Source organism: Oryctolagus cuniculus, chromosome 10 (genome assembly GCF_051225735.1).
Source record: "Oryctolagus cuniculus isolate XC-2025 breed Fujian yellow rabbit chromosome 10, ASM5122573v1, whole genome shotgun sequence".
NCBI classification, from domain to species: domain Eukaryota; kingdom Metazoa; phylum Chordata; class Mammalia; order Lagomorpha; family Leporidae; genus Oryctolagus; species Oryctolagus cuniculus.
The window spans coordinates 115,741,410-115,753,682 of NC_142876.1; the positions used below are offsets into that span (position 1 = coordinate 115,741,410).

General features: G+C 43.3%; 1 protein-coding gene across 1 annotated transcript in view; it reads left to right on the forward strand.

Moving 5' to 3' along the window:
* Nucleotides 1-12,273, forward strand: part of LOC100337897 (uncharacterized protein C3orf20) — a 42,225-nt gene that overhangs the window by 12,663 nt on the left and 17,289 nt on the right. The window contains exons 6-8 of the mRNA XM_070051051.2: nucleotides 4,263-4,412; nucleotides 4,890-5,010; nucleotides 11,332-11,463. Of these exons, the coding sequence (XP_069907152.2) occupies nucleotides 4,263-4,412; nucleotides 4,890-5,010; nucleotides 11,332-11,463 (403 nt within the window). The remainder of the gene's footprint in view (nucleotides 1-4,262; nucleotides 4,413-4,889; nucleotides 5,011-11,331; nucleotides 11,464-12,273) is intronic.

Here is a 12,273-nt window from a genome sequence, read left to right on the forward strand (position 1 = left end):
GGACTGGAAGAGGAGCAACCAGGACAGAATCCGGTGCCCCAACCGGGACTAGAACCTGGGGTGCCAGTGCTGCAGGCAGAGGATTAGCCTAGTGAGCCCTGTCGCTGGCCAACCACCTCCTTCTTTTAAAGATTTATTTATTTATTTACTTATTTATTTATTTGAAAGCCAAACTTAGAGAGTGAGAGTGAGAAAAAGAAAAAGACCTTTCAATCCACTGGTTTTCTCCCCCAAATTGCTGAAACAGCCAGAGCTGGGCCTGGCCAAAATCAGGAGCCTGAAATTCCATCAAAGTCTTCCATGTGGGTGGCAGGGGTCCCAGCACTCAGGCCATCAGATACTGCTTTCCCAAGTGCATTAGCAGAGAAGTGGATTGGAAATGGAGCAGCTGGGACTTGAACCATTGCTCAAATAGGATATTGGCATCACAGGCAGCAGCTTAACCCACTGTGCCACAATACTGGTCCCTGTTTGGTTTTTGTTTTTGGTGTGTGGAATCTTTAATGATTTTCCATGTGTTAGATCACATCAACTTATTTCCAGTCTCAAGTTTTTTAATTTCCTTTGTTACCTGATTGTTGTGGCTAGCATTTGGCAGTACAGTGTTGAATAGGAGTGGCAAAAACAGACCTTATCTTCGGCTGATCTTTAAGAAAGTTTTCAGTCTTTTGCCACTGATAATGACTTATAATGGTGTTATGTTGGGATTCCCTTCTTTTTGAGTTTGTTGAGTGTTTTTCCTGAAAGGGTGTTGGATTTTTTCAAATGATTTTTCTTCCTGAATTATGATCAACAATGTTTCCCCCTTCATTCTTTTTATTATTATTATTATTTTTTAGAGGAGAGTCTTTGCCTCCTTTTTTTTTTTTTTAATTTGACAGGTAGAGTTATAAACAGTGAGAGAGAGAGAGACAAGAGACAGAGAGAAAGGTTTTCCTTCCGTTATTCACTCCCCATATGGCCACTACGGCCATTGCTGCACTCATCCGAAGTCAGGAGCCTGGTACTTCTTCCTGGTCTCCCATGGGGTGCAGGGCCCAAGCACTTGGGCCATCCTCCACTGCCCTCCCAGGCCATAGCAGAGAGCTGGACTGGAAGAGGAGCAACCAAGACTAGAACCCGGCACCCATATGGGAGGATTAACCAAGTGAGCCATGGCACCAGCCCCTCCCCCTTCATTCCACTATGTTTCCTTCCATTGATTGATTTTTGTGTGTTGAACCACCTTTGCATTACTGGACTAAACCCCACTTGGTCATGGTGTATAATCATGTTAATATGAAGAGGAATTTGGTTTGCTGGTGTTTGTTCAGAATTTTTTGCATGTATATTCTTAGGGGGAATGATCTTCAGTTCTCTGCTTTGTCTAACTGTAGTATCAGGGTAACACTGAATTCATTGGAGGAGTCTGAAGAGGACTGCTGCTAAATCTCCTTTAAATAATTGAGATAGTTTACCAATGAGTGCTTCTTTGTTGGGAGATTTTTTACTAATAACAAATCTTTTCCTGCTGTGGATCTATTCAAGTTTTCTCTTTCTTTTTGAGTTATCTTTATCCTTTTAAAATTTCCCATGGATTTTTTTTATTAATCTATACTGGAAAATGATAATTGTAAACCTGAGAAGAATATGTATTCTGCTGTTGTTGAGTAGAATGTTCTATAAATGCAAGCTAGGTCTAATTTATTCACGGTGTTATTCAAGTCCTCTTTTTTTTTTAAGATTTATTTATTTATTTGAAAGTCAGAGTTACACAGATAGAGAAGGAAAGGCAGAGAGAAGAACAGACCTCTGTCCACTGAATCACTCCCCAGTTGGCTGCAACAGCTGGAGCCAATCTGAAGCCAGGAGCCAGAAGCTTTTCCTGGGTCTCCCATGCTGGTTCAGGGTCCCAAGACTTGAACCATCTTCCACTGCTTTACCAGGCCATAGCAGAGAGCTGAATTGGAAGTGGAGCAGCCAGGACTAGAACCAGCACCTGCATGGGATACCACACGTTAGGCAATGGCTTTACCTGCTATGCCACAGCACTGGCCCCTCAAGTCCTCTATTTATTGATCTTCTAATTATTCTATCCATTTTTAAAAATGAAGTAGTGGGGGCCAGTGCTGTGGCATAGTGGGCAATCTGCAATGTCAGCATCCTGTATGGGTGCTGGTTGAATTATCAGCTGCTCTACTTCTGATCCAGATTCCTGGAAAAGCAGTAGAGGATGGCCCAAGTCCTTGGGCCCCTGCACCCACATGGAGGACCTAGAAGAAGCTTCTGGCTCTTGGCTTCTGATCAGTCCAGCTCCAGCCATTGTGGCCATTGGGGGAATGAACCAGCAGATGAAAGATTCTCTCTCTCTCTCTCTCTCTCTCTCTGTGTATCTCTGCCTTTCAAATAAATCTTTAAAAAAAATGAAGTCCCAATTATTATTGTAGACTTTTCTCCCTCTAATTTTGTCATTTTTTGCTGTGTAATCTTGAAGCTCTGTTTTTAGGTATATTTATATAATTATTATACATATAATTATTATATATCCTTGAGATATTGACCTTTTTCTATATATCTCATGTTCTTCTTTGTCATTTGTAAAAACATTTTGACGTGAAGTTTATTTGTTTGATATTACTATATCCACTCTGTTCACTTTTGGTCACTATTTGCAGAGAATATCTTTTCCTGACATTTCATTTTCAGCCTCCTTTATCTTTGGATCTAAAGTGAGTCTCCCACAGGTACCCGAGGCCCTATTCATTTCTTTTCTTTCTGTTCCATAGACTGGATAACTTCCACTGATCTTCTTTCACGTGTATTGAATTTTTCTTCTGTTGCTCTAATTTGCTGCTGAGCCTATCTAATGAATTTTTCATGTCAGTTATTGAACTGTTCAGCTCCAGAATTTCTGTTAGGTTACTTATCATAGTTTCTGTCAGTTAACCTCTTTTTTTTTTCAGCTGGTCAGAGTGGTTTAAGAGAGCAGAACCAAGTGTCAGCCACTGAAATTCTTCTGTCTGAGTTACTACTTCTGAAATAAATGATAGCTACCAATACCATGCCCTCTTTAGTAAGGATCAATACTTCTTGGAGGGACCAGCGCCGTGACTCACTTGGTTAATCCTCCGCCTGTGGTGCTGGCATCTCATATGGGTGCCGGGTTCTAATCCCGGTTGCCCCTCTTCCAGTCCAGCTCTCTGCTGTGGCCCAGGAAGGCAGTGGAGGATGGCCCAAGTGCTTGGGCCCCTGCACCCGCATGGAGACCAGGAGGAAGCACCTGGCTCCTGGCTTTGGATTAGTGCAGTTCCGGCCTTTGCGGCCATTTGGGGAGCGAACCAACGGAAGGAAGACCTTTCTCTCTGTCTCTCTCTCTCACTGTCTGTAACTCTACCTGTCAAATAAGTAAATAAAAAATAAATTAAAAAAATGCTTCGTGTGGCCTCTTCACTAAGAAGCAAGGGGACATTATTTGCTCTCCTAGGTTGGTCAAAAGAGGAAGTGGCTTGAGAGCTCTTGAAATATCACTGGGAAAGTAGGTGTTTAGGTGTTTAGCCTAGAGATTAAGGCCTACATCAGAGTGCCTGGATTTGATTCCCAGCTCCAGCTCTTGACTCCAGCTTGCAGACCCTGTGAGGTAGTGGTGATGGCTTATGTAATTGGATTCTGAAATGCACATGGGAGACCTGCATTGTGTTCCTGTGTCCTGTTTTGATTATCAGCCCAGCCTCAGTTATAGGCATTTGGAGGGTAAACCAGTGGATAGGAGCTTCCTCTTTGTTTATCTTTCTCCTTCCCATTCAATCCACTCCTCTCTGCCTCTCAAAAAACACCAAATGGTTAAAAAATATCACTGGCCCCAGAGTTTGGATCCTGACTCTTACTTCCTTGTGATGTGACATAAGGCAGATTGTTTTGTACATCATGGAATCCTCATCTGTAAGATGAAGAACTATGCTGATTTTCCTGGAACTTTTTTGGTTTTATCGCTGAAAGTTTCATGTTCCAGGAAAGCCATCAGACCCAGGGAAATCACTCATCTGAAGGTAAAACCACCAAGCAGAAAGTGTTTGTGAAGAATACAAAGAGGATACAGAGAAGCACCATGACATGGCTGGGTTCCATAATCATTTGTTACTTATACTTGTGTAGGGAGGGTCTTTCAAGATGGGGAATGATTCACATAAAAGCTAACACAGTGACTTGTAGCTGTGCTTCCCTGAAGCTTATGAGAGCAGAGCCTGGGAAGTTTCCTGTTAGCTCTACTTGACCATGTCTACCAGTTATCCCTCTGGAAACATCGCTGTGTGTCAGATCCCCACATGCTGCAGAGAGAGAACCATCACCTACCTCTATAATGACGTACCTCATTCCTTCCTGGCCCTGTTCATTGCAGACAGCCAGGGCTATGTTCACTACAATGCAAAGACCCGGTAAGTGAGTGGGGGAATCTCTGGCCCCACACAAGTGTCTCTGTGGGTCATGGTGTAAGCTGAAGTGGTAGCTAGGAGTCCCTGATTATAGAAAGAGCCAGGCAAAGTCCAAACGTCTAGAAATGCAATGAAGCAGGGCTGAGGCAGCCTGTGGCAACATGCATACTTTGAATGCTGGCCCTCCCTTGCTGGATCCTTGTCAGCTAATTAGAAGGGCAACTCCTGAAGTTTTGCTCTACTTCTTTCTTTTATTTTGGTCTAAGCCTCCATCATCTTCCCCATAGACTCCTGTGGTAGAATCAACAGGTGTTAAAGGGCTACGGACCATATTTGTCAGGGAAAGTGAGGCTGCATTCAGGACCCCATCATTTCTCTAGCCTGGGACAGCCTGTTAGCCCTGCCTGCCTATAGCCTGTAAGTGATAAGGGCTTCCTTCTGGGGTCTGATGTCAGCTACTCATTTCTGTGTCTCTCCTAGATGCCCATATGTCTTGGTCTTGGATGAAGAAGGTGGGACCACCACTGACCACAAGGGCTACATAGTCCACAAGTGGAGCTGGTCTTCTAAGACAGAGACTTTGTTCTCCCTTCAATACAAGGTAGATGTGGGTAGCATAGGAGAGGTGGTAGCAAGTTCTCCGATCTCAGGGACAGCCTTGACAGCCTTCCATCAGCTGCCCAGGATTAAGAACCAAGGTGCTACCTGTAGGACAGGAGTTCACCCTGAAGGAGCTTGTAGCCTTCTTCATCTTATTCCAAGGTCTATGGATGGTGGTTCAGGATTAGCGGAAGTGAATTTTTTATCAGTCTACACCAAGTGTTGGCTGCTATACTGAACTTTCATGGCAATATCTTTCTTATTTAATTTTTATTATGAATATTTTTACATTTTTCTATTAAAAATCCTTTATTTTATGAAGTCATGGTTATCATGGTTAATAGTTTTACTTCTAATGCCTATACATGGCAAAAATAAAAGTCATAAATTCTGTGTTGATCTCACCAGTTCTTGTTTTATACCTTTCCTATCTATGAAATCAAAATATCTGGGAAGCAAATTGCTAGTAGACACAAACCCCAGGCCAGCATTTTGGCAAAGCAGCATTAAGCCACTGCCTGCAATGCCGGTAAGTCCCAGTTGCTCCACTTCCCATCCAGCTCTCTGCTAATGGCCTGAGAAAACAGCAGAGGATGGCCCAAGTCCTTGGGCTCCTGCACCCACATAGGAGACCTGGAAGAGGCTCCTGGCTCCTGGCTTTGGCCTGACCCAGTTTCAGCTCTTGCAGCCATTTGGAGAGTAAACCAGCAGATAGAAGATTTCTATCTCTCTGTCTCTCCTTCTCTCTGTAACTCTACCTTTCAAATAAATAAATAAATTCTAAAAAAAAAAAAAAGACACAAACCCTTTTTTTGTTTACTGGTTGTTTTGATAGTCACTCATTAAAATTTATTAAATAATACCACTAATTTCTAAATATTTCAATAACAATAGATTTAACTGATTTGTGAAGTTACTACGTATTCTTGTCACTCTAATGAAAGCCTCTTATTGACACTGCTGACATTTTCAGGTAGAAATTTCTTTGTTATAATTGCACATAATAGGATGTTTAGTAACATCCCACCAGAAGCCAGTAGTATTCCATCTCTCAGTTTTGGCAGTTGATATCTCCAGACATCACCAGTTGTAGCCTCTGGGGGGCCAAATTGTCCTCTCTTGAGAATCACCTATCAGGATAGAAAGATAAAAAAAAAAATCCTTAAGAAACTCAAAAGTCTAAGAGAGTACTAAGACCAAAGGTAGGCAAGGAGAAGAGGTATGAGAGAGACAAAAACTCTTAAGGACAGGGTTCAGAGACATACCATAGAACGTAGAATCCACTTGTGCTGGCCTGAGATTAATGCCCCAAGATAAGAGATGGAGACACAACATTCCTGGAATGCATGGGGGGCCGCCAGCACCCTAATCCTCATGTCTTCTCTCATTCCCATTCAGTTCATCTTCATGGTCCACTGGATTCTCATCTTTCTTTTTTTTTTAAGATTTATTTAGATTATTTGAAAGACATAGTCACAGAGAGGTAGCAAGGAGAGAGAGAGAGAGGTCTTCCATCCACTGGCTCACTCCCCAAATGGCTTCAACAGCCAGAGCTGCACCCATCCAAAGCCAGGTCACCCCAACGGGTGCAGGGTCCCCAAGGACTTGGGCCATCTTCTGGTGCTTTCCCAGGCCATAGCAGAGGACTGAATCGGAAGTGGAGCAGCTGAGACTAGAACCAGCACCCATATGGGTGCTGCAGGCGGCGGCCCTACCCACTATGCCACAGCACCAGCCCCTAGGATTATCATCCTTAAATCCTGACTCCTTTATATAATACCTCTGCTCAGAAATATTCAATTGCTTGAACATGTCTTACCATTCCTACCCACTTGTCATAGAATGTGCATCCTCCTCTCTGCCAACACACTTTTCTTCCTTAAATATCTGCTCAGACGTCCCCTCTTTCATGGTACCTCAGCCCACTCCCATTTCTTTCTTGTCATGGTACCCACAATTTGGATTAGTCTTTTGTTCATTGGCCCTGTCATGAAGAGAAAATTGTGTTTTCCTTCATGTGAAAAGTCTGTTTGGTAAAGAATATCTTCTGCTAGACATAGAATTCTGGGTCAACTTTTTTTTTAGATCTCTTTATTTATTTGTATCTGATAAACAGAATGAGACACACAACACACACACACACACACACACAGAGAGAGAGAGAGAGAGAGAGAGAGAGAGAGAGAGAGAGGGAGAGAGAGATTCACTCCCCAAATGACAGCAACTACTGGGACTGGGTAGGGCTGAAGCCAGGCCAGGCACTAGGGCCACCTTCTGTTATTTTCCCAGGTGCATTATCAGGGAGATGGATAGGAAGTAGAACAGCTGTTCCTTGAACCGGTACTCCCATATGGGATGCTGGTATCACTAGCAGCAGCTTAACTCACTGTACTACAGCACAGGTCTCTGTGTTGACTTTTTTTCTTTGAGCATTTTAAAGATATTATGTTGGGTCTGTCTTCTGTAGTTTATCATGAGAATTCTCTAGCTATTCAAATCGCTGTTAATTTTCTCTAGCTGCTTTTAAGGTTTTGTTTTCTTCTTCTAAGTTTGACTATGTGTGGTGTTTGCTGAGCTACTTGAAAATATAAATTCATTTTACCAAATTTGAAAAATCTTCTAAATTTTCCTTAGAAAAAGTCTATGTCCAAATCTTTCCTTTTTTTTTTTCTTAAGCTACACTTGTATGTCTTTAGTCCTTTTGACATTCTCTCAAAGATCCTTGGATTTCTGTTATTTTTTGTTTATGTTCCATTTTTTTCCTGATTTTTCAGGATAGATAATTTCTCTTCATCTATCTCCAAATTCACTGGCTGTATTCTCTCATTTCCATTATGCTATTTTGTTAATCCTGTGAAATTTAAAAATTTCAGGTATTATATATTTTCATTTCTGTAATTTCCATTTAGTTTTTATATTTTCTTTTTCTCTCCTGATATTCTCTATTTTATAATTGGTTACAGATATATTTTACTTTACCTAATTGATCATAGTTAAATTATCTGCCTGAATATTCATTATTTGAGTCATATCAGACAGCGCTGACCTCTGTTGATTTTTTGTTGTCTTTTTTTTTTTTTTTTTTTTCCGACAGGCAGAGTTAGACAGTGAGAGAGATAAACAGAGAGAAAGGTCTTCCTTCCGTTGGTTCACCCCCTAAATGGCTGCTACGGCCAGTACTGCGCCAATCCGAAGCCAGGAGCTAGGTGCTTCCTTCTGGTCTCCATGCGGGTACAGGGCCCAAGTTCTTGGGCCATCCTCCACTGCCTTCCTGGACCACAGCAGAGAGCTGGACTGGAAGAGGCGCAACCGGGACAGAATCCGGCGCCCCAACCAGGACTAGAACCCGGGGTGCTGCAGCTGCAGGCAGAGGGTTAACCTAGTGAGCCACAGCACTGGCCAATTTTCTGTTGTCTTGAGAATGGCTCACACTTCACTGATTTTTCACATGACAAGTAAATTTTTAAATGAAGCATGACATTGTGAATGTTACATTAAAGAGTCTATAAATTCTTAAATGTTTCTCTCAAGGGTATTGGTGTTTCTGGGTTTTGGGGTGTTTTTGTTTATTTTGGCGGATAATGGACTTGATTATTTGTTCTCACCTACAGTAAACAAAGCTCAAATCTGAGTTCTTTTTTTTGTTTGTTTGTTTCCGTAGCTGTAAACTATCTTGAGTTTGCCTTGCCCCTGCACTGTTCAGAGATATACCAGTGATATAGAGTTTATACATAGAATTCTGGGCTCTTCTCTGTATCTGTGTCTTCTGGAATTCTCTCTACACTTTCCAGTGACTGGAGTTGTCCAAAGCTCTGTCCCCTGAGTCCTTCAGGCCAGAAATATGGTAGATATTAGGCAAGGATTGTGGCCTGACTTTAGGCTAAACCTAGAAAGAAAAACTCATCCTAGGTTGTTCCTTTCTTTTACTTTTTGGCTTCTCTTTAAACTCTTCTTGATTTTGTTTATTCTATAAAGACTCTGATTAATTGTTTTATGTATATTTTGAAACTGATAATTATCCTGTTAGGAGCTGAATCAGCTATACTAGAAATAGAACTGGCTAGTCAGTTTTCAAGCTGAGGGCTAGAATACTTGGTCCAATATTAGTGTGGACCGTTGATTGAAGAGGGAGAGACCAGTGGATGGGCTTGTAAGGAGACTAATTGAGGAACATCTAGGCAGACCTGACTACCTAAAAATGGTGGCACTGTGGTGGGCATTGTAGCACAGCAAGTTAAGTCACTGCCTGGGACACCCACATCCCATATCAAATGGCCTAGGATCCAGCCCTACCTCTACCTCTGCTTCCCGATCCAGCTTCCTGCTAATGTGCCTGGGGAGCAACAGATGATAGCTCAGGTGCTAAGTCCCTGCTATCCACAGGGAAGATCTGGATGGAATTCCTGGCTCATGGCTTTGGTTTGGCCCAGCCCTACCTGTTGCAAACATTTAGGGTCTGACAGCAGATGGAAGATCTTTCTCTTTCTCTCTGATGCTCTGCCTTTCCCATAAGTAAATATATTTTTAAATGATGTCAGTGTGTTTACAGAGCCATTTCAATGAAAGAATTTAATGGGGTTCAGCATTTGCTACAGGGATAGATGGGGAGAGGTGAGAATTATATATGATTCCATGATGGAGCATATAGCTGGGTAGAAACAAGTTTCTGAGAAGATCAGGAATGAATGTTTTTAGATATGCTGATTTGGCTCAGTGGCATGCTGTTCTGCACTATGACGACATTAATCCTAATCTAGGGTGAGAGATTGGGGATGATGGACAAGATATGAGGGCTAAATAACGAACTCTTGATAAGACTGACCATGGCTGAGTTAGTAGAGCATCAGTATTCAGGGCACTGGGGGGAAAGGAAGAAAAACTAGCCACGGAGCAGAGATAGTAAACAACAGCTGCACCATGCTAAACCACACAGGTGTTTTATCCCAAGAAATCTGCCCACTGCCTATAGAGAAATATTTTGTTACTATCCCCAGGCTCAGAGAAACTAGCCAGTTTCCCTACAGTTGCCTCACTGACAACGCCGAACCTGTCAGACTACAGATCTTCAGCTCTATGGAACCATGGCTGTGGACTACATCTCTCTGAAGGAAAGCAGGAGAGAATAGATTTCTCTTAAGTGAGAATGAGCAACAGGTCTGAAGATGTCCAAAGTTTCTTCAAGGTTTAGTGTTTTCAGGGTGCTGTAAGGGACTAGCATCTAGATGGCAGAGGATGAGGAAGAGACTCAGTACTAAGGAAATTGAGTGTAGGCTTTTGGGCCAACCACTAGAGCAGCAGAAGGAAATGGAAGGAGAAAATGGGCAAGCGTTTTGTCCTGGTCCAGAGGAGCCCTGGGGTGTGTGTAGGCAAGGGGATATTGCAGGTCAGGGCTACCAAAGACCAGGAGAAGCACAGCAGTGAGCACTGCACACCAAGGCCCTTGGGTGGGGCGGCTGTGCAGAAATAACACTGTGTGCATGAAAACCACGACCTGCTCTGCTGCCTCCTGACAGTATGTGCTCATGGTGGGCAAGGGCCTTTCAGGCCTCCGAGCTGCTTCCATCATTTTTAGCTCATCTGACCCTGAAAATAGCCTTTCAACTATTTGATGTTGAGGAATTTGAGATTCAGAGAAGCTAAATGACTTGCTAACAGGAGGCAAAACAAGGACTCACCCCTAGGTCGCAGAGTTTTCAGTAAGGAGTGAATTGTCTTATGGGCAATTGACCCTCCCTTGGTTCCTGTCTGGGGTTGCTGAAGAGGAAATCCCATCCTACTGGAAGTGGTGAAAAAGTAGTTCCTGCCCCCTTTTCCATCTGGCTTTGGCTCCTCCTCATGAAGAGTAGTGATTCATTTAGTGACTTTGGGAGAAGGGACTGAGATGTGTGGCTCAGCCCCTTCTGGGTTCTTGTCATCTGCCCACCTACCTGCAAGGGAGATGCTTGTTGGTGCTGCCCACCATGTGTTCACCTTCCCACCTGCTGGACTGTGCTCCTAGTCAGGCCTGCTGCCTGAGTATGTTCATCTGTCCAGTTCAGGGAAGAGGGCTAGCTTCTGATCCAAGATGCGTCTGCAGTCCAGCTTTACCAGAACGGAAGCTGATTCCCCTGCCTGACACCTGTGTCTCTTTCCCAATTGGTTCCATGCTTGGGTTAGAGAGGGAAGGAACAGAGGTACGGATACATCTGTTACTATCAACAGGAAATAGTATATAAATCTTCAGCCCAAGCCCAGAGGTGTTTTGTGTTTTGGGGTGGGTCAGGAAGGAGTGGGAGGGACAAGGGACGCAGGAATCTTATTGTACTGATTTCTTCATCTGCAGGTGAATGAGCAATTGAAGCTAACAGTCCTGGGGAAGGACTGCATTACCGTCACCTTCACCTCCCTGAATGAGACAGTAACGCTCACTGTATCATCCAAAAACTGTCCACACAGGCCGCTGCACAGCAAACGGGTAAGCAACACTGATCAGGCACCGGCTCAGCCCCATGGTAGGTCAACATGGGCTGCCCTTTACATCTCAGGGTGGGAGGTGTGCCTACCCCCAGCAGCCTCCCATTCAAGGCCTCTCTCTCTGCCGTCATTCACTGCCTATCCTTAGTGCTACCTCCTCTGTGAAACTTCTTTTATGAGTTCAAGTCTTTGAGTTGCAAGTGATAGAATCCAATGAGGACTGGCTTAACCATTAAAAGAGACTGCAGAGTCTCAGTAAATCTAGAAATATGTCATAAGGGGCTTCAAACTTGACTGGATACAGACTCTCGAATGATTCTGTCATTCTACAAACTTTAGTGTCCCTGGGCAACAGAGGGCCTCTCTTCCTAAACAGTCCAGTAGAAGTGTCGTTGTCAGCACTCATTGACTATATTGGTTGCCCACAACTGAAACATTCCCTGTGTCCAACTTGAATCTCATGTCCATCCTGTGTGCCTAGGTGTGAGATCAGCCAGAAGGGAACCACTTGACCAAGGGTGAGGCAGAAGTATTTCCCTAAAGAAAAATCCTGATGCTATTCTTGGAAGGAGACATGGTGTGGAACAGAATAACAACCAGTATGTAGGCACAGCATCACCTCTGTCCCTACCCCCTTTCAAGTCACATTTGTTTCTCTGCTTAGCCATCCTGTGACAATCTCCATTTTAGTGATCTTTTATTTACAACTCAATATTCTCCACCTAATTTGATTTTTACTAATGTCTATTTTCACAGGACCCAGCACAATGACTGCTTCACATTAAGTACATTTGTCCTCTATGGGTACCAA